The 27,307-nt window shown below is 38.8% G+C and overlaps 1 protein-coding gene across 7 annotated transcripts in view; it reads right to left on the bottom strand.

Annotated features, from left to right (window-relative positions):
- shank3a (SH3 and multiple ankyrin repeat domains 3a) overlaps positions 1 to 27,307 on the bottom strand; it is a 325,227-nt gene that overhangs the window by 87,755 nt on the left and 210,165 nt on the right. For 6 of the 7 annotated variants that reach the window (XR_016169917.1, XR_016169918.1, XM_089135496.1 and 3 more), the window contains 2 exons: positions 8,094 to 8,278; positions 7,028 to 7,051 (listed from right to left, as the gene is read on the bottom strand). Coding sequence is in view for 5 of the 7 variants with exons in the window: in XM_089135496.1 (XP_088991622.1) it covers positions 7,028 to 7,051; positions 8,094 to 8,278 (209 nt within the window). In the remaining 2 variants the exon portion in view is untranslated. The remainder of the gene's footprint in view (positions 1 to 7,027; positions 7,052 to 8,093; positions 8,279 to 27,307) is intronic. The other variant, XM_089135494.1, reaches the window with a different exon arrangement.

Below are 27,307 nucleotides of genomic sequence, written 5' to 3' on the forward strand. Positions count from 1 at the left end.
TTATATTACAATATTTTTATTTTAAAAATTTGACATATGATTCTGTGTCTACAAGCATTGAAATTATTTTACATTTACATTGTTGCATTCAATATTTAATGAATTATGTTCTACAGAATTTGAAGTGTTGTAATGGTACCTTCGAAGTGGGTCTAATATCAGTTTCCTTAAAGCTACAATGTGTGATTTTTACCCCCATCTAGCAGTGAAAAGGTATGTGACCACTCAGTGAATATTAGTTTCTGTTCCTCTCAATTCCGATTTCGTTTTAACTCCTACGGTGGCCAATGTAGTCCAAGATTAACATGGCTTCCAGTTCGACCTCGCCCATGAGTGTTAACTCAAACGTAAACGCGAGAGGCGAAGCTTGAATTAACGGGTATGTCCCTCTTTGGCTAATGTACTTTCAAGATGGAGGGGCAACATGGCGACCGACATTAGAAGCCCTTACCCGTATGTATTTTCAATGGCATATTATACACTCATGATAATACTTTATTACTTGAACGAAGTAAATATACATTAATGAGCACATATATTTTTGTAATAAGTGTTTTTAGCTAAGAATAAACTAAAAGAGTTACACAGTGTAGCTTTAAGAGGATCCCTCATTTTAAAAACGCTGTATATTAGGCCAATCACAGTGCGCAGCTAACCCAATACATTCGGACATTCTTCACTTCCACATCCATTGAAATGCATTGCAGTTAGTCAGGTTTCAATCGTATTTTCTTGTCATTTTAAATTTAAAATGTTCAAACGGTGTGCAAGGGGTACATGCAACTCTGACACTAGGTTCCCAAGAGGCTGGGCGACGGTGTATATTTTTTTACCCTTTCCCAAGCCACATCTCAACCGAGATAAGTGTCTGCTCTGGATTGAGTTATGCGATAGACCCGTAGACTGTAAAAAAATATGGACAAAGCGTCTGAGACGTCACCCATAGACTCTGTGAAGAATGGGTTTGAGGCTGTTTATGGGGGGTATGGGCGGCGCCATACTGGAAAATCATGGGAAATACAAAATACAAATGTTCAGAAAGGATACAGAGGTGGTATGATGTGTTGTGTCAGATCAAATTCCACTCGGCGCAGCCCGTTATCAGCTGTCAATCAAAGTTAACCACCCTTATTTGTCATACATTTTATATCTAAATACAATCTAAACCAACGAGTTAGAAAAAAATTCACCCCCTCACAGTTGTCAGGCACGCGGAACATATTGAAGATTACAATAAAAGTCCATGGGACCAAACTGTAAAAGCATGAATTTATGCTGTGAAAAAGGACATTTTAACACGGGGTATATGGACATTTGCTAGCGGATTTTCGAAGTATTGCAGTTTTTCGCTCTTCCGGGTAGGCTTCATGTTTCAGATTAGAATGTTGCTGCTTGGGTAGACCACAACACCAACTAAACATGGATAAATTAAACAAGGATGTCTACATCTGTTCTAAGTTAAGTCAACTTTGAATGTTATCTTTAAAATATCTAACATAACGTTAGGCTAACGTTAGCCTAACATTAAAAAACAGCACAGTCTCATCCCAAGACGTCATATAACTGACGACTTGGGACGTCTTTAGACCATACGTCAACATCTGCCTTTTTAGGGTACCCTTAAACGTCGGTTAGATGACGTTATCGGATCCTAACCTAACCCTACCCCAGACCTGAACCTACCCCTAAACCTACCCCGTCACCTAACTGACGTTAAAGGTAAAGCGTCAGTTGTACGCTTCAGTTGAAAGCGTCAGTTGAACGGTGATGGTAACAAAATACGGTTCCTTCCTTAAAGGCCCATTTAAAAAAAGAACAGTTTTTCTCCCATTAAGCTTAATACACTGTTACTCAAACTGCCCTACAGTCGCATGATTGTTGATTGGACCAGCAATGACTTTGTCATAGAGTAGATTATCAATGTGAGCTTATGTTTTTTCCCAGCATGCTCTAGTCTCATACACCTATACTTATTAATCTTTAAGACAGGCATGAAAATGGAATTGCTGCAAATAACAGCCAGATTAGACATTCACAAACATGATTAATGGCAGTGGGACACTTCCAATGCTCGTGGAATATTAACGACATCATGCGTGCGACAGCCACGTTTCCGTTGCACTGTAAGACTATCGCATGCATCAACGCCCACTAATGTTAAACAACAACACCCAGAAGACCAGCACCCGTGTTTATCTGCTTGCTCTCTTGAGTGCCGACAAATTGATTTCAATCACTGATGACAATCTGATTGAGCGCAAATGGGTAAAACTTTTAATATTACCTTGTTGTCATGCAGGACAGCATTTAGAGAATTAGAAACATCAAAACTTATCACAGATATGGAAACAAATCAGTCTACACCTACAGCGTACTTCTGTACCTACTGTTTACAGAATAGGTATAGCAGAATAGTTGAGCTACATGGGTAAGATTACCTTTATTGTCCACATAACCACGGCCATCCTCCTCCTTAATTTCATGCTCTACATAGGGAGATTCCGGTGATGACATTTAGAGGGGAAAAAAAAGGGAAAATTAACTGATTTTGACAGCATGAACATAAAAAAGAAATTTTCCACATATAACCACATACAGTACACATAGTTACAATGCTTATACAACATCGTGGTCAAATGAATGAATGTGTGAGCACGCACACACACACACACACACCAAACCTCATCCATCATCCTTTTCACTAGTACCCTACTGCACTGGATCTACAGGGATCTTTATACTATTGGTGGTCTGTGGTCTCACACTGGTTCTGTCTGACCTAAAGCAGCCTACAGAGAGTCCAGCAGGACCAACTCAGTGCACAGAGCTATACACTAATGAATTTACCTTCCTCTTCACTTTCTTTGATGGACTCTGCCAAAGAAAGACAACACACATTCATCAGAGCACCAGGAAAAGACAAAGTGTGGATATAGCAGTGCAGTCTCATCCCAAGACGTCATATAACTGACGTCTTGGGACGTCTTTTGACTATACGTCAACATCCGCCTTTTTAGGGTACCCTTAAACTTCGGTTAGATGACGTTATCGGATCCTAACCCTACCCCAGACCTAAACCTACCCGGTCACCTAACCGACGTTAAAGGTAAAGCGTCAGTTGTATGACGGCCCGGGATCGTCATGTAACCGACGTTTAAGGGTACCCTAAAAAGGCGGATGTTGACGTATGGTCAAAAGACGTCCCAAGACGTCAGTTATATGACTTCTTGGGATGAGACTGTGTTACATATAGGCCTACAATGCTGATACTATGACTGTACTATCAGTATCTAGTGAATATCATATAGGAGATATGAACAGCACAGAGGAAAGGACAGCTGGATATTAGCGGGCTTCATGTTTACCAAGTGTGATCTCCTCATAAACATTCTCCACTGTCAGAAAATGGAATGAGAGAGAAGAGAAAAAAAGTCAAGGTAAGGACAGAGACGAAGAGTGAAAGAAAATACAGATTAACAGCATTGTAATAGATACAAATGTCTTTGAACCATCTGACAGAGACCAGCTAGTTTTACTCCTCAAACTTGTGCTTGTGCTTCATCAAAATTTGATGTCTATGATTATGTTGATTTTCTATTTAGAGACTGATACTCAGGTTGATGATCACAGCTTTGGAGTACTAAGAAATAGGGATATCAAACATACTGGTACAAAGGTGATACTAAAATTTGAAATATTTCAAAGTATTTATCATTACAATTTCTGTACCCATTTTTTGTGTCCCATATGATGTGACCAAAAGTTGTTGCGTAAAAAAAAACAACACTCTAGACTTTAGTCTTTCCCAAATGTATCAATCACATCGAGCTTGAGATGTGACATTACCCCTCAATCTGCCCTCAAAATGCTGTTATATTTTTTCAGTAGCAGATCTGAACCCTGCGAGGGGGATAGATTTCCAGCCCTCATCCGTTTATCATCCGCGACCTCAAAGCAAGGCTGAAGTTAGTAAGCTCCAATGAACTGAAGCCACAGTCAAAATGCATTTCACATCTGTGTGAGGCACAGTGCCATGAGAACATTCCCACAAGAGCCGCTAAAGGTTATCAACCTGAAGTCACGAGAAGGTTTATTCAGTCCTCAAGGTCTAGTAGACAGTTGTGCACCCAAACGTGATTTTATCGGGAGTGAGAGTCTAGAAAGGTAAAATAAAGTGATCAACACTCTCATTGGGTCTCATTCAACAGTAATCGTATACAAATGGCATACCTTGGAGTGCAGAAAATATTCTCAAACAAAATCTCTGGGTTATTCTATATGAGGGAAAATGCGCAGCTATCCAAAAATGCATTTGTGTACAATTAACGTTATATGAAAATATCTTAAAAATATTAAATTAACCAAGTAGTATACACTGTAAAAATTAATATGCTTTATCTAATCAATATAATTGTGGCAACAGATTAAAAGCAATATTATTAATTAAATTTAACAAATTAGAATTGAGTAATAATTAATCAAATTATTCCTTAAAAGTTAACCATTTAAAATGAGTAAAGTTTACACCAAAAAAATTAACAAAAATATCTCACTAACAGACAGATGTCAAAGATGAATTGAGAACTCTTTATTTTATATTGCCAACATTTAAGAAACCTGATGTTAAAAAGCAGAATCACTGAAGGAGAAACCCGTAGTTTTAAAACAAACTGATCACCATAATGGTGACTTCAATTTATGTTTTTGTTGGTGGTTTTTGTAAGTTTTACTCATTTTAAATGGTTAACTTTTAAGGAATTAATTTGATTAATTATTACTCAATTCTAATTTGTTAAGTTTAACTCATAATATTGCTTGTAATCTGTTGCCACAATTTTTTTTTTTGATTAGATAAAGCATATTCATTTTTACATACCCTACAATGTGAATTTCAAATAATTCAAAGATTTCAAATAAATTTGGTTTTTGAACCTTCTATACACCAAAGGGTCCTATTAAAAAGTATAGTATTTTTTCTACATTTTTGCTGAGTTGATGAGCATAATATCCTTCTAGAAGATTATAATCTGACCGACCTTAAACTTCTTAAGGCTACTGCATTAAAACGTTTAAACAATTTTTTAATAGACAGACGTCGACCAAAGGCAACAGACAGGTTTGCTGTGTTTTTTTAGATCAGTGTGTTACACTTACGCTTTTTGTTGGCATTGGTTATACTTGTTTTCGCCGATTGAACATGTAAAATCAGTCCTTGTCGTGTCGTAGAATGTGATGCATTGTGATCTGGTGATTGTCTGTGTTGGTGGGCGTTTGTTGCTGCTGTGTGAACTGCCCTTCAGTGTGAAGAACATTTTAAAAATCTAAACTAACTTTTAGTTTTTTTTTTCCAATATGAAAAACCTTTTGTGGAATGGAAAGGTTACATGGATGTTAAAGATTTTTCATGAAATCATCAATGCCAATAAAGAACCTTTTTTATTTTAAAACTGTAAGTATACTTACATTTAGGACACATTTAAGTACAAACTTGAATAGTTAAGAAATCAGACCTGCTGTTTGCATAGACAGCATTGCTGAAGCTTAAAATGAGATGTTGTTTTCCCAGCAGTGACTCATATATTAATGAGCGTCAGTGAGACGGATGCTGAGTGAACATATCAGTAGCTGGGAGTTAAAGAGAGACTGCTGGTTGCTAGCTTGATCTCTTTAAGGTTACAGAGGTCCTACAAGAAGAGAAAGGGCACACACAGGAAATGGAAACGTTTTTTGACATATGGTGCTGTTGCGTAAGAGATGTGTCGTGTGTCCAGCATATGGTTTGTCCTGGCAGTTTCTGAGCTGGAACAAGCAGCGTGTTGTCATGGTGCCACCAGATTATAATGGCACTTCCATCTCCACCAGCATGAGCGTTCTGGCACTTCATGGGCACTAATGCACCTGCTGCCCAGCACAGGAATGTGAGTCAGAGTACATGCAGCTGTTCTGGACTAAAGGAGTACATATTGTATAAGGTACCCATAAGACAGCAAAATTACAAATCTCTAAAACATATCAAGCTTCTCACAGGAAGCAATGAGACCTTTACTTAATATTTTCTCTCAAGAAAAATACCCTAGCAATGACCCCTATATACTCCCAACAGTGTCACAAACTAAGTTTATATTTGCAAAGATACCAAAGTGTGCAATCAAAAGCCAGATCTATCTATCTATCTATCTATCTATCTATCTATCTATCTATCTATCTATCTATCTATCTATCTATCTATCTATCTATCTATCTATCTATCTATCTATCTATCTATCTATCTATCTATCTATCTATCTATCAAAATAAAATGATACAATTCAAATTCTTATAAATAACTTATATTGTATGCAAATGTCGGCATTATGTAATATCTTTAATGTATTTCTCGTTAATGTATTTTTTAACTATTTTAGCAGAAACATCTGAGACAAGCTAATGTCTCAAGAATAAAAAACAGCATCTGAGCAATAATAATAATAAATAACAATAGTTCTAGCAACAAATTCCTTTCACATTCTTTCAAAAACACACAATCTAAGCTCTGCCAGATGCATAAATATATAACACTTTACACATGCTGCACGCAAATATTAATATTGTGTATGTCTATTTGTATTCCTCCATAATCATTTTTGTAGAAAATCTAAGACAAAGTTAATATTTAAATGACGCTCCACTAAGAGCTACACAGGAGCAATCTCAGAGCAATTATATCATTCTCTGAGTGCAAAGGGAGGACATTATAAAAATCTATTAAAATGCTTTAAGCATTCAAAAGTGACAGAAATCAGAATGTGTGTAATAGTTTTCCATACAGATTAAAGAGGGAGGAAGGAAACCAACTAAAATTGCCGTGTGTGTGTGTTCAGAGTGCTGGGTATATATACAGTATGTGTGAGCACAGGTGGGCATGCAGGTAGGGCAGAGTGGAAAGAAAGAGTTGGTGAAGGATAAAAACACCACTGTAGAGGGCTGTGCATGGGACACACACACTCATACACACTGGAGGGCAGTGGGATGGATGCAGAGTTTTTACCTTCCAATGCGTTTGAGTGGTAGTCTGGTTTGAAGCATGAATGGAGACAAGAACAGAACAACACATAAGCCATGAACCTGAGCCATGGACACACACACACACACACACACACACACACACACACACACACACACACACACGCACACGAGCAGCATTCATATACACGCTCAACAGTGAGTATGAATTACAATCACATGTTTTACTAACGTCACATGTGCACAGCACAAATACATGAATATTGTCTGACTTGATTCTAAGTTGGATCTCCTCCGGATCAAGATTCACTACTTAGAGCAGGTGGGCAAGTGAAAATGGCCCTTACAGTTGAGCATCAGTGTGTGTGTGTGTGATGAGAAAGACAGTCTCCAGAGAGCAATGTTTGACAGACAGCAATCCTTCTTCGCCCTGTTCTGAGACATACCATTGCAGGTGACGTGTTAAAGACGTGCATCTCGCCAAAAACAGACAACTACAGTCCTGTTCAGAACTCACTCAGCAGAGCTAGATCTACAGGCTCTCCTAAATTACTTTCTGGCTATAGTATGACAACATCTTACTGTATACTATAGATATATATACACAAGCATACTGGGTTCCACAGCCTGCATTATTGTCAATTTACACTTTGTAAAGTACACTTATGCAAAAAACCTATTTTAATATCTATTTATTCTATTTGTAGTATTTAGGAAATAATGACTGAATAATAATGATCTATATAATTCAATATGTATATAAATATATTTTATTTATACTCACTCACACAATTATAAATACATCTTATGTACAGTAATATGTACAGTGTGAACACAGGGAAAAGTTGAATATACATATATGCACACACACATATTTGTGCATTGCAGTGCGTCTCATGATTTTTGAGTTCCTGTAGAGTCCGATAAAGAGCCAACTTTAAAATCACGAGACTCATTGCAATGCACAAACATCGAGCCTCTGCATCTAATTGATTTTTGCATCACAAAGTTGACTTGGCCAAACCCCGCCTCTTTCCAGATGATTGACAGCTGTCAGATAGCAAAGTGATCAACAGGGAAAGGGCACTCACCTTTGACCCTCTCTCCGCGGTTCAGCTGGATCTCTCCCTCTCCCTGCGGCGAGTACGGTTTGACCACGATGAAGGTGCGCCCCGGCACGGCGCTGTAGAGTTTCCGTTTGGGGCCCCGGGCTCCTGAGAGTGTGTGCGAGGGCCCCGCGGGAGGAGGGCTGGGGTCCCGATGGACCGTCCCCGGGCTGTAAACAAAAACATAGGTTACCGTGGTGATGCCCGGCAACTGGTAGCCAAATCCGGTGGTCACCGACATGGTCCTGTGAGAAGGCGGCAGCGTGAGTGCGTGCCCGCGTGGGTCTCCTGCTCGATATTCCTGAACCGGCCAGGGCCGTCAGGTGCGAGCGGCTCACTCCCTCTCTTCCTATCACTCTCTTCTCCTCTGCTCCTCTCTCCTCCTTTCTTCCACCTCTCCTCTCCTCTCCTCCCTCTGAGCGCTCCCCGCCCTCCCCCTCGCTCCTGTTAACGGCTGCCTGTCGTGAACGGCGCCGAGCGCTCGGGCTGCACTCGCCGCGAGTGGGGCATGTTCACTCCCCGTGGCTCTCGCACACACACTCGCACACGTACACACAGCGTGACGAGGCTGCGCCGTTTCCCCGTGGCTGGGCTGGCGCGCACTCGCCCTGAACATTCTATTCGTACGCGGACGGTCGCCGACGACAACTCGCGGGCGCCAGGGGTCCGGATTGATTAGTGTGTGGGGGGGTTGAGCACGACTCACCTCACCCCTCTAAAACAGCACAAACACACACACACACATACATTCTTCTAGTGCTGTAATCAACAGCCCCTCCTAACCCCCTCTCTCTCTCTCTCTCTGCCCTCCAAGTCCTTCCCTCCCCTCCTCTGTCTCTCTGCCCTCCCCGTCTCCCTCTCTCTCTGTCAGCAAGACAGCTTCTGAATGTTAATGCAGCTGCAGGAAGAGTGGCTGTAACCCTGTCTCTCTCATTCATCTCAAGTCGTTCACCCATTCATTCCACACACAACAGCGAAAACGGCAACATCCCACAATTCCCATTTTAAGTCCCGTGAGGAACAAAACAAGAATTCACATTCATTACAGCAAAACACTCAGGAACAACATTTAATGAGCTTTAACAGGTTTATGTGTCCTAAGGATGTTAACTTCCCCGCTACTGGTATTCTGTTCAAATGTTATGGGGTGAATTCACTAAGAATGAATCACACCTACTGATTTCATTGTTTATTTGTGCTGTTGTAGCACTCGATTAACTAAAGGTGAGATAAATCAGCCCGTTCTCATCCTTTAACGTCATATAGAACGCTATATGACAAAACGGCGCTATACAACGCACATGGCACCCGTTATCGTTAATATAACACGCGAACCCAAGACGTTATAAATCCTTTAGCGTGTAGAATATGACACGCCAGCCCATTCTCACTCCCAAGGCGTCACCTAACTGACGCCTTGGGAAGCATTTGGACATGCTTCAATATCTGACGCTTTAGGCGCCCTTTAGCGTCAGTTAGATGACGCCCTAGGATCGCGTGTACCCTACCCCCACCCCACACCTAAACCTAACCGTGTCCTCTAACTGACGCTTTCCTTTAGCGTCAGTTAGAGGACGCCGTAGGATTGCGTCATGTAAGTGACGCTAAAGGGCGCCTAAAACGTCAAATATTGAAGCATGGTCAAAGGTGACGCCTTGGGGTGAGAATGCGTTGGACACGCACACCCTACCCCACACCTAAACTTAGCCCTCACAGCACGTGTTATATTAACGATAACGGGTGCCATGTGCGTAGTATAGCGCCGTTTTGTCATATAGCGTTCTATATGACGTTAAAGGATGAGAATGCGTTGGATAAATGGCACAAAAATGCCAAAAAAATGTACGAAATCTCCATAAATACAAATGTATGTACAAATTTTATATATTGCCAATTTTTGTAGTGATTTATTGTGTGTATACATCTATGGATATTTATATGTATTTACACACACACGCACACACAAACATACTAAGTGGAGTATACAGTAGTCCAAATGTATTGCAGGCAATTAGCGAATGCAGGTTTATATTCTAAAATTTTTATATGCAAAAAATGGTGCAACTGTTTAATGAATCGACCACACTGTTTTGAACAACAAAAAAAAAAAGCTGATATCTTCCAGCATGAGCAAGGAAATTCTTCAACCATTGCCTTTACTGTCAAAACCAGTCAGTCTGAACACACATGCACCTTCACATACTCTTTCCGTCTCTCTCTTTCTCTCTCTATGCATTCCTTGCTCCAAACATTGAGCTCAGTGACGGCTTTCCAATTACTGCAGCGGTACAGGGCAAGAGTGACTGCAGCATGTAAATGAAGAGTAACAAGAAAGAGAGAGGAATTTAAGGGCGAAGATATAAGGAACTGAACGAGGAAAATTAGGGTTGTAAAGGAAAGAAGAGTGGGAAAGAGTAAGTAACAGAACAAATGATGGACAGGGGTTGCAAGAAGTGAATGGATGAGAGACAGAGAGGTATGGAGTCTTGTCGTCACGGTTTCCTCAGATTTAGTATTGATCAGTCAGAGCCGCCACAAGGCTGTAATAAACAGCACTGAAAATCATTGGCCGGCTTTGCAGTAATACCATATTTCAGACACATCAATCATCATAAAACAGACATACACAGCCTCTGACAAGTGTTCTTTTTATTTAGGACATTTGTAAGACGATAGATTCAAAGCAGTGCAGTGGAGCCTGAGGAACGGCAGCCTGTGGATGACATAAACGTCACACTCCCACTCTCTGTCTGATCTAAAACTTGAATGCATGAGGAAGTTTCACACGCTGTGTGAAGCCACAAAGACATGCTGCGTTTCAAAACTCATACCCTAGTGAGGTTCCTACCTAGACAGTCCAAACATTCGATTCGAACGTGTGTATGAAGCGCGAGAAATGTATTGATAAATAGAAAGCAACTGTCTTGATTCACCAGGTGCCAGGTTCTTTTCACAGTTCTTTTCTTTCTCTTTAGGTGCAGTAATAAGGACTGATGGCTCGATTCGAAGTCACACACAGACTAAATCCGCAGGCTGTCATCATGCTATGTACTAATCATCACCTTTTTATTTCATTTTCTTCTTCTCCAAAATGTACTAATACATTAATAAATACAAGTTGTATATCTGTTATTTTTATTTAAAATACCCGAGCTAACATTAACAAACGGCAAGCAGTTGTAATTTGATTAACTAATGTTAACCAAGATTAATGCATTAACCAATTTAGTGTAAGATATTTTAATTAGGGATGTCCCGAACCGATCTCAAGGATCATTATCGGGAACAATTAAGGCATTTATTTAATTGATCCGTATTGGCTAGGCTAAGCCTGATCCTTTTTTTTTCCCGTCAGGTGGCGTAGGTGGCGTTTAAGTGGGTCTGCCAACCGCCATTAAAGCTGCAGTAGGGAGTTTTGAGAAAACGTTGACTTAGCCTGAAAATTTGAACAAGCACAACTTACAGATCCCACCCCCTTACTCTCCCTCCACAGCTCCTCCCCAACAGCGGAGTCTGTCGTGAACACAACTAGTAAGCAGGGACACCAATGACGGCGGATAACCAGTTATGGCACATTCACTAGTAGGGACGAAACATCAACAACATGCTTTATATTGAGTAAGGCCTGCCCATACTTTGACTACAAACTTGGTCCTCAAATCATTACTTATTTTGCAATACAGGTAATGTAATTTTATAACGTTGCACCGTTTCTATAAGTATATAGCTAGTAGTGTTGTCAAAAAACTCGGTACTTCGGTACCAAGTCGGTACAAAAAAAAAAATGTTACGGTACCAGCTTTTCTAGGTACCGAATACCAGGTTAATCCAGTTCTAGACGCGGTGTCTGAAAGGTGCACAGTCGCGTCCTCTTCATAATGCTGATATGGCTCTCTCTCTCTCTGAATCCACTTGTTGACACGAAAGGAGGAAAGAGCCACATATGGAAATATTTTGGATTAGGCTAATGTCACGTTGCCATAAGAGGCCGATTACATGCAAATACGCAATTTCAAATATAGGCGCGAGGCAAGCGCGCTCATAATAAAAACTCGTTGCATAGCAACGACAGACGCCGCGTGAGAGCAAGCGCTTTGGAAAGAATAAGCACGCGCAAAAATATAATTTAAAAAAACACGCGCGATATGTGAACGGCCTCTAAAGTGCTTTCGGGGTAGTTTTACGAGTACATGAGCACAGTAGCATCCAACCGACACCAGAGTACTGGTATTAGTATCGATGCATCCCTATTTATGTCATTTAATGTCAGTGCCAGTTCTAGGCGTATTCTTGCCTTTATAACTCAGCAGTTTTAAAAAGCCTTTTCAAAATTAAATATGAATGCAGTTTTAGATTAGATAAAAGTACAGTCAAATCAAATAAAACATGTTTTTTCTCCTGTAGCCTATAGTTTGGTAATGCTACAATAAGATACCATTTATCAACATTAGCTACTTCACATCAACACATTGAGTGAACAATATTTTTTTACAACATTAATTAATGTTTGTAAATGTTATTGATTGTTCATGTTTGTTCACTTCATTCATTGTGCATTAAATAATGTTAACGGATTAGAACTTTACAAACAACTTTAAAAATGTGTTAGTGTATACTATTGTTTATTTTAGGTAATTTTATCAAATTTTTTTCTAAAGTGTTCATAATACAAATGTACAGTTTCCATACTTGTAACCGTGATAAACACTTAAATATATGTAAATTTAAACTAAGCTTTGGTACCGAAATTGGTACCGAGAACCGTGAATTTTTACTGGTATTGGTACCGAATACTGAAATTTTGGTACCGTGACAACACTAATAGCTAGTAAGATAATATAACGGTAACCAATGTAACATATATAATATAATAGGTGGTTTGCAGTCACGTGATTGTGTTGACGCGCGGAATTCAGATGGAGGGCAAGAGCGCAATGGACGAGATGGAGGAAAATCCGTACTGTACTACTGAAAGAGTGAAATATATAAACAGAAAATCGAAACATATGTTGGACGTGATCCTTACGTTATGAAGAGGACCGATTTTCAACTGAATTGAGAGATTAGCCTGTAATCGAGGCTGTAGATATCAGCAACTAACTCGTCTCAAAGACATATTTTGACTTTACAAAGTTCGGAAACTGGTACGTTACACAAACAGGCACATAAGTGTATTTAAACACCTAAATAATGTAATTATAAGCCACATAAATAATGTATTAACTCACATTTGACGAAGTGATCACTGCACACACGCACACAGGCATTTCCCATTCAGCTCCTCCCGACCGCAGACGTAGGTTTGCAAGGCATTTTTCACTGTGTTTTTCTGTCAATTTCTTCCCAGACAGCAAACTGACATTGAATCAACGTGGAAACGACGTCTCTCATGACATCGAAACAACGTTGATTTTGCTCATCGGATTAACGTTGAACCAACGTCAGACGCGGCATTCTTCAAAGCTAAATGAAAATCGAAAATTGGTTTGACAAGTTCAACAAGTTCGACAATCGTTCAACAAGTTTAATAAAAAATAAACAAATACAAAATGAAAAAAGAAAACCGAACATAAAAACACAATGTAAAATCAGGCCTGTTCCTCTCTCCACTGTCGTCGCTCCTCCTTAATGCCTCCACTTTTCCGTGAGAGACGCGAGACCAGTGCGTCTCACAGGTGTCTTTCATTATCACTCACGCCACCGGCCTTGCGCCGCGCTCATGCCCCTGTCCCTCGGCCTCGTCCTGCTCGCCACAATATTATTTCAGCAACATGACAAGCCAGTGAATTAGCAGGTTTCAATTGTTGCCTTGCACAGTGTGTGACATTTTATCTACATGTAACGCGGCTAGAGTTTTGATACCGAGTCAATGGGCTCTGTCTAGTTCTTTCTTTTTCGCTTGTTTATCGTCATTGTTTTTTTTTTCCTTTTACTTGTCTTTGTTTTATGAGCAGGTGCCACACGAGAAATTTTCAGTTTACACTGTAAAAAAATTGGAGTAGGATTTACTTGAAAAAACCTTGCTAAACGATCTCACTCAGAAAATGCTAGTAAATTTACAAAGATTTGCCAAGTAAAAACCTAAACATATTTATCAGTAGCTTTAATTAGAAATCTTTAAGTTAAATTTACTTGGAATGTGGAATTAAGTAAACTTTACAAAAAATAAGTAATTTTAACTCGGCTTGTAAAAGGTTGATTAATACCGATTTCCTTTGCCTTTGTATTACACTTCACTAAAACAATTATCTTGAATTTTATTAGTCATTTATAGTATGTTCTTTACTTAAATCATCTAAGTAATTTATATATACATCATGTCAGACTTTAAGCCTTATGTGAATGCAAACACCTCAATACTTGGTAGACAATACACAATGGTGGTAACATTTGATGGATCGTTTTTGTGTTTGAATGTGTCGTTTTAAGCAAAAAAATTACTCGAAATGTCACAAAATGGCAATTTACTAATACTAAAAACAAAAATCAATGATAAAACAGTGTAAATACAGCTGGAAACCAGTGAAAAATGAACCTCATTAATTATTCAAGGTCCAGTGCATGATGGGAACCCCAGTATCAGAAAAGTTGAGTAATTTTTACTTAATTTTATTGAGTTGATATATACACTTTCATTTATACTCGCTTGAAATAAGTACTAATATGGAATTTACTTAGTTTTTTTAATTCTTGCCTGAACTAACTTTTTCAAGTAAATTACATTGGGTTTTTTCACTAGTATTTACTTAACCAAAAAATCATTTTTTACAGTGGAGGTTGTTTCTCCGCCATTAGCACAGCTGCGGCACACCTGCAATCTTGAGGTTTGAACGACGGTTCGCGCTGTGCAAGAGAGGGGTGTGATCAGCAGTGTTGGGCATGTTACTTAAAAAAGTAATTAGTTGTAGTTACTAGTTACTTTTCACAAATAGTAACTGAGTTAGTAACTGAATTAAATCATTATAAGAGTAACTAATTACCAGGGAAAGTAACTATTGCGTTACTTTAAAAATTTTTTTTGTTAAAATAGGCCTGTGTCAATTGTCAAATAACTTGGATGCACCCAATATTAAATATGTTAAATGAATGAAATGGACAATATATTATTATAAAACATTGTACATTAGTCTATGGGACAATGTGGGAGACCACAACAATATCAAAAAAAAAGTATGCTTAAATGTACCAAAAATGAGTAAACAATAATAATAAAAATATATACAAACACTTTTTGTAGTGAAAATTAAAATGATACACAGTTTAACAAGAAGTCCTCCCAGAACCCGAATTCCCAGAACTTTCCCTGCAGGTTATTTTTTTTTACATTTTCTTTGTATAAACATGTAAATTAATTAAAACGTTGCAGATGATACTAATAGGCAACAGAGATTAGTAACGCCAGATTTTATTGTCATTAAAGGTAATGGCATTGTAACGGGGGAAACAGTAATTCGTTTGATTAATCGTTACTAAGCTGTGTTGATAACGCTGTAAGTAACGCCGTTTATTTAAAACGCGGTTATTCCCATCACTGGTGAACACAAGCGTGATTGACACTGCTAAGACATTCCTCCTGGCTCTGATTGGTTATTTCTGACCGGGAGTGGTGTATTTCTGCAAGTGATAATAGGACCACTGAGAGGAGCCAGAGGAGTTTGATTTTTTCACAGATTATTCTATTGTCAGGATATAATGACAGTTTTAACAAATATGTAAAAAATATTTATATTATCTACTGCAGCTTTAAAAGGACAAGAAGAAGCTCAAATGGCTAGCAAGCCTTCACCTGCTGTTAGCATTTCCATTGACTCCCATTCATTTTATGGGCCCCTTTGACAGTGAATATCTTTACATCTGAGGCGTTTAAAGTCCATTTGTCCATTGATTATTTCTAAAGAAACACGACAATGTATAAAAGGCTCCATTACCTTGTATCATACGTTATGGCTCCGTAGAAGCAGTTTTTGTATAAATAGGCTAACGATTGTGTCATAAGAATCGACTCTCTGTCGCACAGTAGAGAAATGACTATTCTAATACATAAGCCACCAAAAAATGACATGCATCGAAATTTCACAATTATTGATAGATTCTAATTTAGATACCAAAGCAAAAACTACTAGTCTAATTAATAAAAGTAATATATATATATATTGAAGACAAGTTAGTCTTCAGTAATAAAATAAGAACAAATAAACAAATGACAAGAAAAAGCTCAAATAAATACAACAGAAGTCTCAGAGTAGTTTTCAGGTACAGAAATAATGTAAAATAATACAGCAGGTTTTTCGATGTATAGATGAAATATAGATTAATCCTTGTTAAAGTCAAAAAGTTGTTAAGCCAAGATCAGTGAGTGGTTTTCATCTGTATTTTGTTGTTTGATTAACATTAATGAGACAGACAGCAGCAGGAATATTAGGCTGCTGTCACTAAGACCAAATGCACAGATCCAATGTACTGTTTCACGTGTGATTTTTTTCTCATCTGTTTACATTCAGTAAAACGACAGTATTTTTACTTTCAAGAGCAAGAAGACGAGAATGAGAACTCAATTCACTACTTGTTCACTGAAAAATCACCTGCATGTTTAAAATGACAAGACTTATCAAATGCAAATGATAAACCTGATCTGGCCACTGACAATTCCGTCGACTGTCCCGTTTGGATCGACAGAACAAACAACTTGATTGGGGCATCCCTAATTGTAAACTATATAGCGCCCTTGTGCATGCGGCAGAAAAGTAGTTGGGGGGGAGCGAATGAACAGAGCTCTCTTCCACTCAGGGGCGGATCTACAGGGGGGCAAGGGGAGACAGATACCTTACCTCCCCAGGTAACTTTGATGATCCAAAAACTGTACTTGTAAAAACAACCCGCCAATATGTCCAAAAGCTTCTCAAAACAATGAACTAAACAATACATTTACCAAAAGTGAACAATTTAATTATTAATTTTAATTTTAAATGTATTATTAGCCCCTCCCCCGATACAAACGTGCAGCAGAGCAGCGTTCGCTCAGTCTGACTCACACACACAGTTTGACAGCGAGTCTGCTGTGGTGCGAAGGCCATGCAACCCGACTGGAGAGACTGAGCTGCCCCAGAGCCTCTGAAGGTGAAGTGAGTTTCCCCAGGTGTAGTTTAAACACGTTAGTTACATTTGTAATGAATGTATTGTATGCTAAAGACGATTCAGCATCAGCAAAAACAGCGAGTCTATTACGTTAGCCAAAGTCATCGATCAAATCGTCCCTCGTGATTTGTAAGATCACCCTTCCCTTTGATTATCTAATTTAGATTTTAGTAAAGACAAGAACAGCTTAAAAAAAAAAAATTGTTTGTATCCATAACGTATACTGATGGTCGCCGTTATGCCTACGTTATGTTACAACACACAATACAGTGCCAGTTAGGAGATCGATCATTTGATTAGCTAAGCAGTCCTATAAATCCAAGTTCCTCAGATGTCACTCAATAAAACCAGGTTACAACTGGGGAAATAACAAATACAATAGAATTGTGTGCACACACCAGTTATGTTTAGTAGTCTAAATATTATAGGTGTGTGCATGTGATTTTATATTTGTTATAAGCTATTTAATAGCTACATGGCCCTACAGTGTAATGTATAATACAAGGATAACCAGAAGTTTTCACATATTGACTTGTCTTTTGCAGGCAAGAGTAGTTGAATAAAGTAGCTGGAGCCTAACCATGAAAAGGAAGGCTAAAAGTGGGGATATTGCCAGCTTTAAAAAAAAAAAAAAAAAAAAATCAAAGTTGTACACAAGAGGAAGAGCGTGATGGAAATGAAAGAGAAGGCAGTTAGAGACTGCAAACAATTCAAATTAAACATTTTAACTCACATGTAATGTTTAAATGTTTTAGATTCAAACATTCAGATGAATCTATGTGTCACGGTGCGGGTTCAGGCAGAAGGAACAGGCAGAGTCCAGAAAAGCTCCAATACAAAAGGTTTAATATCAAATAAACAGGAAACAGGCAGGCGGAACACCGGGTAACATTAACATCGACCGACAACCATTGAGTAACACAGAGGGAACTAAATACACAGAATAATCAAACATAATGGGGTGAGAACAGGTGAAACAGATGATGATGACGAGGAACAGGTGGCTGATGAGGGAGTGAACACGGGATAGGGTGACGAGAGGATCCTGGGAAGTGTAGTGCTGAAGACAAGACAGACTGGTGCAGACGGAGGACTGTGACACTATGATTGCTAAAATAGTATGACAAAAATATTAAAATATTCCTATGATGGCCAAAAATGTCTGAATCAAAAGCATCGAATTTGAATGCATGTCATGCTCTATTTCAACATTTTAATCTATCAGTGATTCTTCAAAGAGGCTGTCTAGATATACTTCACCTATTTTATATAAAAATAAATGTGAACGCATTTATATTTCTCAAGCGCATTCCTATAATGCCTAAAATGCATATTGATTTGAAAATTCTATTCAAATGCTGAAACACAAACTTTTTTTGAAACGTTAAAATGCCTCTAAATTTGTTATTTGAACATTTGGTGCTGTCTAGCTAGGAAGTTTCCCAGGTATTAAAACACGGCTGCATCATTTTAACAACCCCAGCTTGAATATGCTCATCATAACGTCTAACGTGTTTCTCTGTACAGAAGCACTGACCTCATTCAGACATAATGACACACACCTTTAGGTATTAACTCACACATACAGACTTGTGTAACCTCCAGAACCCCACACACTCTCACACAGAACAACAACCTTCAGCTGATTGACCACACTAAACCCCTCAGGCATACAGTGTCCTGTTAAAGGGTGTGACAAAGTGATATATTGGTTCTATACCTCTCCTGAGCATCCTCTCGGCTGCTTCCTTGGACGCCAACTATACTTCAGTAACCCTGGCAACTGCCATCATGGAGAGATAAATTGAAAGCAACTGTCTTGATTCTCCAGGTGCCAGTGTCAACAATGAATCAGAGGCTTCTTTTCCACAAACTCTAACAGTTCCGTCTCTCTCTTTAGGTAATAGCAGCTTGAGAGAAAGGACTGATGCTTAAACCGAAGTCACAGACTAAGTCCCCATGCTGCAATCATGCTGTGACCATACATGTGATATCATCTATACTTTGTACATAATGAAACACACCCTGTGATCCAAAGTAAAATATATGCCAGACCGGCTCACACTGTTTTCATTGTTAGCTGAATCTGTAAAAAAAAAAAAAAAAAAAGCAAGCAGGGGTTCTCAAATGACTAATATATATATATATATATATATATATATATTATTTTTTTTTATTTTTTTTTATTTTATTTTTTTTTTTTCCAGTATATTTCCAGTATTGCTCCGGTATATACTGGGGCAAAAGTGGGCCGGAACAGTCTGGAACTGCTTTCGGTACCTCGGAATTTCTAGTATTGTCCCTTGAAAAGATATACTAAAATGTTTGCTGAAATGTGAGGGGTGTACTCACTTTTGTGAGATACTTTATATATGTGTATACACACACACCGAATATGCTGGAGTTTGTTATTGGAGGAGCGAGGAGGATTTTTTTTCAAAACCTCCCAAACAACATGTGGTGATGTAGGGGTTGTTTGGTTTTTGTTTTATAGGCTTTCTGACCCCCAAGACTCAAATAATCTCTATAATTCTCCATCTGTGATCCTTGGAGAGTCTCTGGCCACTCAATCTATCACATGTATCCTCTTCCTGGCAGATTCATAACATCTTTAGTTGATTGGAACAACTTAATTTTTGCCCTGATGGTGGAGATGGGGATTTTCAATTCTTTACCTATTTTCTTACAGCCACTTTGTATTTTGTGATGCTCAACAATCTTTTGCTGCACATGAGAACTGTACAGTATACTTTGGTTTTACTCTTTGTGATGGATGATTAAGGGGATTTGGCCTTTGTGTTTCCTCATATTTAAACCTATAAAACAAGAAGTCATAGATAGACAATGTCATGTTTCTAATCAGCCTGGTGTGCTAAAAAAAGGTAAATATTAATGGGAATATACTTCAAATATATTTTACTCTTAATAAAAAATCTAGGGGTGCCAATAATTGTGGCCAACATGTTTTGGAGAAAAACATGTATTTCATAATGTGATTGCTCCCTCACTTTCAATTCTTTTACTTCAATGAAAGGTTTGATTTTTGCAAAACTTTTGAATGAAAGATCAAAAAGACATTTTTACAGCCATTTTTGATAATATTTACCAGGGGTAGCATTAATTCTGACCACAACTTTATACATGTTTTGAGTTCATTTTCAACATGTTTTTTCTGTTCTATTCACGTCTGAGTGTCTTTGTTAATCTACTAATGTTGTTTATTACTTCTGCCACCCTCTGTCCCCTAATCTTACAATAATTTACTGGGATTTACTGTGTAAAGAGCCTTGTCACTTTTACATCACGAAAACAGATTAAACGTAACTGAATTAAAAAAAAAAAAAAAGTCAGCTAAAGAATGCATCCATCTTCCATTGACAATAGGAATAAAGCCAAGAAGACATTATCTGTAAGGAATGACTCTTCAAAAATGTTGAGACCAACCAGATCAGCCTCAGTGGAGAGATTCATATTCTTTGTAATAACAGAATAAGGCATCGGAATCGGTCATTATCTTGCAAAACAGTTATTTGCATAAGTGCACAATCGTAAAATGGTCTCTGTGGACGGACTAAGATGAAAGAATGAAATGATTTCTGTCTCTTCTGCTGGAATCTCTCTCAGTCTGTCTTGTCCCTTTTTGGGGTTAATTGAGTGTAATGGAGTCGGTGTGAAGCCTCTCCTCTGGCAGAGCATAAATGTGTGCGCGTGTTTGTGTTTATTGGGTCATCCTATCCTCCCAGCAATTTTGGAAACATCACTATCAACAAGAAATTACTCATTTCTCCTATCTCTCTTTCTCTCTCTCTATTCCTTCCCTTTATTTTTACTTTTTATTCCTTTACAATATTTTGCAACGAGGAAGACAATTGTTCTATCAGAATATGACCTGGGTGAATCACATGAAACCTGTCAAGAATTTACATTATTTCTAACCAAAATCAAAAGAAAGAAGTCTATATACAAAAAAAAATGTAGAATATAAATATTAGAGAAAAACGGGAAGTAAGTCCATTGTGGAAATAGAGTGACGACTAACCAAGGGGGAGATGGTCGGACAAGCGAACCCGGTGGAGTCGCAAGGCAGAGGGTCTCCAATGGAGCTGAAGGTGGGAGGAGCCAAGGTGGAGCATACAGGTCTACAGGCCGAGATAGAGCGAAGGGATCAGATGCCCTAGGTGGAGCGGCAGGATCCTCTTGCACTGGCGCTGCTGGTGATTGCACGACCTGTGGCTTGACGTCACAGCAGGACACCCTTCAGAGACGGCACAGGGGCTGTAAAACCTCCATCAGCGGTGGGGCTGGAGGACTGGCTAAACTTTGCGGTGATGGTGGAAACAGGATCACAGTGAGAATGACATAGTCCATGCAGGTCGGTGAAATGAATAAATCACAGTCCATGTAGTCCTAATGTTAACTGGAAGCAGCAATGATGAAAGCTTAACAGAAAAATTGCAGTTTATAAAGTTCTCCAAGCTGTCTTTAAACAGTGATGATGAATCAGGTACTGGGCGGGAGTCGATACCTCCTCACTGAAGTCTATCAACCAGTCCTTGGTTTCAATTCCCTCTGCTGCTGGTATCACAGGCTCACACCCCTGGTCAGACTCACTGTAGGGTACCTCTTCGGGGGCGATGGTAAGTACTGTCCTCTTGTTCTTGGGCTCTGGCTCACTCGTCACAGCGGGTGGTCAATCTCTGTCTGCGGGGGGCACACGCAAATTCTCCGGACAAATCCGGATTTGGCTGTACTCTGGATCGGGGCAGGACACTCTGCAGTCAAGTCCGGTTGTGTCTGGGAAGTCTATAGGGTGGTGGTAGTTAGCCCCAACCCTTCAGGGTCTCATCGTCAAAGGGAGAGGTGATGGCAATATGAAAAAACTGTTTGGTGTTAGCAAAAGAGCCATGGTTCTCTTGTGCTACACTTAGTGGTTCGGTCATCAGTCACGTGGTTGCAGGCGAACAGACAACGATGAAGAAGAGAGATCCAACACAAAGTTTTCATAATAAGAATCCAAAAACAGGTAGAGAAACAGACACTAAATTTAAAAGTGACCACAAACAGAGGAAAAGGAGGAACTTGAGTACTGTCACAATTGAAGGTAATTAACGATACACAGCTGAAACAAACAAACTCATAATGACGTGACCATGGTAACAAAGGAGTGGCGGGAAAAGGAACGCTGAAGATGATATTGAACTCAGCGCCCAGCAGCCAATAGGAAATCAGACTCACTCCCCCAATCCCAACTCTTCCATCTACGGGTGAGTGTCGAGGGAGTGACAGGTCTGGATGTCCTGAGGGTGGAATCCATCACGGAGAGCCCCAGACTGAGAGAGAGCTCTTTCAGAGTGACACCTCATTTACCTGCCTTGCACAAACAAAATGGATTCCGTTTTGCCATCAATAAATCACTCAATTCTCCTTCCATCTCTATTTTTCCTCTCTAAACGGAGCTCATAAATCCGGAAAGTAATGAAACAGCAGAAATGAGGTAAGGTCTAAATTTTAGCCTCTTTGCTGGTGGTAAAAGAGACACGTTAATGATGAGTGATGAGCTACCGGCAGCTTACAGTAAACCAGCCCACTTGAACGATATTATAATCATATTTTCACAGAAAAGTAAACTTACACTTAGTTTATTCATTAGGAACACTGTAACAGATTATCGTTACTTGGATAAAAAAGGTTAACCAGAAACCAACCGAGAACAACATGGTTGTTTTCAGGTCCCAATATTCGAATTTAAACAGATAAGCAAAATTGAGTTATGTGCATGACTTATGAGCAATTATGTGCAAAACATCATCTCTCAGACCGCCCATTATTTCTGAACACTCAGTCTATGATAGACTTCATCAAGGTGCTGTATTGTATAATTTTAACTTGGTTAAAGGGAAAAGTTTTGGGATTGACAACAGCATTTAAATTTGGGAGTGAATCTCATAAATTAGCATTCTGTGTGAATGAATACAGAGTCAATGGCTAGCCATTTTTAAAACCACACCACTGACGTAGTGTTTGGTTTCAGCTCACTTGGCTGCAAAGCTGCATGCAGAATAATACAATTAAAAAAATGTATGCTACACACTGAAAAAAGCTACACGCGTTTGGATTTTCCCAGTACAAACATTTAAACATTCTTAAATCACAATAAATTTACCTTAGAAGCAGAATGACCTAAAATCTAAAGTATTATTTTCTGAAAAGTTAGTTGCTTAAAACAAGAAAAAATATATATTTTCCTAAAGATATTTAAAGAACATGAGACACTGCCACACAACATTTCTTATAATTTCTCATTGCACACATTTAATATAAATATACGATTATATCCAATTCATCATTATACTATCTCATCTCATTAAAAATGAACAACTAGCACAAACGAACTGTTTGGTATTTATTCAGTGACACCATCACCTCTATCTGAAGTTTCATTCGATCTTTTTTCTATTTATAACTTACGGATTCATTGCAAGAGCCAAAGTTAACTCAACATCATACACTGTAAACCAATAACATTTGCACTTGACCTCTGACCTTTGTTTCCTCTCAGTTGTTGCCATCTGCGCACCCAGAGACCTGTGATCTCTAAATCCACTTTGACAATGTTTAGAACAACGTGTCATGGCCTGGAATCTGACCCTGAATAGGAAGTGGGTGGCCAGTACTGAGCGCACCACTACAGCACTAATTACACACTCTCCTGGTCACCACGGTCACCTCGGGGAGAGACAGGTGGACACAGCTAGACAAAGGGCAATGACCAGATAGACTTTTATAGAAGACCGGACACCAAGGACAGACGCTTTGGCTTAATTCCTGTATGTATCATCACATTCTGTGTAATAAACAACCACAAACCACACCGGTGGTTCTGAATATTAGCAGGCCAGGATGACAGGAAATACTGACAGATGGACAACTAGGACAGAACACATCAAACGCCCCTCAGGACCACACAGAGAAAGAGAGTGAGCCCTAAAGTGTTGTTCATTAGCAGAAGTAAACCACACCTGCTGGTAAAATTAGAGTCCTGTGGTCCAAATTAGCACACAAAGCCAAACAGTCTGCTGAAGTTATATAGCACAAAAGAATAACTTCAGAAAGTGGCCATCACTTTTCTAACCAACAAAACTGCAATACGTATCCTGTACAATAACAAATCATTTTTAAACATGGTAAATACTATTCCAAAACCAAATTGTCTCCCAATCTAGACAGCGTTTTAAAGGTCCCGTATTATATCCCTTTTCACAAGATGTAAAATAAGTCTCTGATGTTCCCAGAATGTGAATGTGAAGTTTAAGCTCAAAATACCTAACAGATCTTTTTTTACAGCATGTTTTTGGGGCTCAGAAAAATGCGCTGTTTTAATGTGTGCCCTTTAAATGCAAATGAGCTGCTGCTGCCGGCACAGGGGGCGGAGCTTCATGAGCTCGCGCTCAGTGTCTCAGGAAAATTTCATCTCATGGAATGATGATAATATCAGAAACTCTCAGTAACGTGTTCATTTCGAATTGGACAATAATGCCTACAGAGTCAGAGTGCTGTATAGAGATGGAACAGGTATAGTTTAGTAGTTTAATTACGGTTATTATAACGTATTTGTCATCTGCTTGTATGTATCCATTATTTATTAATAGCCTATAAGTCTGCCGAATGATGATCAAACATATACTGATGAGATAAAATTTATTGTACATCACACAAAAGATGAAGCGTCAATTTTACTTCAGAAAATCACCGTAAGAGCTGAGTAAACACAGTAAGTTATATTGAGGGAGTTGAGGGAGCATTCCTGTGGGCAGACGTTAGCCAAAAAACTGTTCTACTGACGCCATTAAAGAAGGAAATAGAGGGATGTAGTCCAAACGGGCCGTTCGATGTAGGCTACTTCTGTAAAATAAAATATCTCGCTTGGCATTGAACTATGAGCTTTAGAATTTTACAGATATTATTTAAACTCTAACAACAACATTACACACTAACTAAAGTTTGAAACATGGGATCACGCAGAACGGGACCTTTAAGACATCAAGGCCATGTGATGTTGCTGCTTCAGGGTTTTGCCAAAATGCAAAGAGAATGGGTATCCTTTGTGGATAGGCAAATCTCAGAAGGCGTTGAGGTTTATAATCCGTACCAGATGGAGAGTTGAGAGAATCTATAAATATAAAACTCTGTTCAAAAGTTTGGGGTTAGTAAAATCATCTTATTTTTCAGTAAGGACTCAAAGTGAAGGGAAAGCCATTCATAATTGTATTCTTTTTTAACTTTTATATTCTTAAAATAATCCCCCCCCCCCCCCCCCCAAAAAAAAAAAAATCAGTTGATGGGCCCTATTGACTTCCATAGTATTTTTATAGCCTGCTTGGTTACCAACATTCTTTAAAAAATCTTCTTTTGTGTTCAGCAGAAGAAAGAAATTCATACAGGTTTGGAATAACTTGAGGGTGAGTAAATGATCAACGCATTCTCACCCCAAGGCGTCACCTTTGACCATGCTTCAATATTTGACGTTTTAGGCGCCCTTTAGCCGATCCTACGGCGTCATTTAACTGACGCTAAAGGAAAGCGTCGGTTAGAGGACGCGGTTAGGTTTAGGTGTGGGGTGGGGGTAGGGTACACGCGATCCTAGGGCGTCATCTAACTGACACTAAAGGGCGCCTAAAGCGTCAGATATTGAAGCATGTCCAAATGCTTCCCAAGGCGTCAGTTAAGTAACGCCTTGGGGGTGAGAATGGGCTGAAATGATGACAGAATTTTCATTTTTGTGCTCATAAACACAAAAGTTCTCAAAAAAAAAAAATACCCAAAACTTTTGAATAGTAGTGTGTTTATATTTTTATACAATGCATCATCAATTTAAATTCACTGCATGCTTTGCAGATTTTATTATTATCATTAATAATAATAAATTATTAATAATATATTTCCTGAGAAATGTTTCCAAATAATTAAAAAACTTCTGATTATTGTTGCAGACAAAATATTTGAATCTAAAGTGGCTTTATAAGTCAATATATTGTTTGGTTTATTTCAGTACCGTCCATTTCCATATAAAGAGCAACATGTTAGGTTAGCAAAATGCTAACGTCAAATTCAATGGGAATCAATTGTCTGGTCTGGTCTCTCATGCGCATCACACTGTTTTTGTGTGGCATATAATAGCTGTGATTTAGCACATTTCAGATGAGCGTTTCTGACAGTAGAAACATTACACCTGCTCTAAAAGCTGATAAACAGCCTTTGCTGTCTCTCCAGTGTCAGATTTGTGCTGATTAGTGCTACAACACAACCACCAAACACCCACTACCCACTAACCCTTGGAAAGATTCAAAGTACTTCTTATTTACATAGACGCAACACTAGGAGTAGTTTGAATTTCAAATGAATCTGTGTAAGTTTAACGTTTTCTTCATCCATTTGGAAGTGACACAATTACAAAGTGCTAAAGTATGTCTCAAGGTTTCTAAAAACCTGCCAGTCATCTCCCTGCAATAAATACACAATATGAGATTTAAAGCAATATTTCTGGGAAATTCAATAAGGCCTGTTGGAGTCCCAAAAACCAACAATGTCCTGCAGCTCCGCAGGAGAAGAAAGTCTAATCTGAATATATATTAAACATTTGAATAGCACGATTTAAAAGGAGCAAATGAAGAGTTCGGTTCCAAAACGCTATAAATTCATTCTGATGAATTTGAGTAAAACTGTGAAGAAAATGGGCTGATGAAAACCACTATTTTCTGTTTCAAATTTTCACATAGTATTTGTAGGTTATAATAACAATAAAAAAATTAAATCCAGGTTTTGATTTTCAAAGATTTATTATAAAAACAGTCTAACGTTACTTCTGCATATCGCTGTTGTCAACCTTGGGACGTCGCCTCCTTTTTTGACGGCGATCAGCTGTAAAATGGCTTGGTCCTGCTCGGTTTTCGTTGACTTTGAATAAAACAACTGAAAGTTTTTCAAAAGATCCCCTGGGGTCACTGTGTCAGCGTGACAGAAGTGATGCTGTCGTGTGAGAACAAGCAACAGCCGGCATTACCTCC

The sequence above is a fragment of the Pimephales promelas genome, chromosome 10, assembly GCF_988280905.1.
Source record: "Pimephales promelas chromosome 10, fPimPro1.hap1.1, whole genome shotgun sequence".
Classification (NCBI taxonomy): domain Eukaryota; kingdom Metazoa; phylum Chordata; class Actinopteri; order Cypriniformes; family Leuciscidae; genus Pimephales; species Pimephales promelas.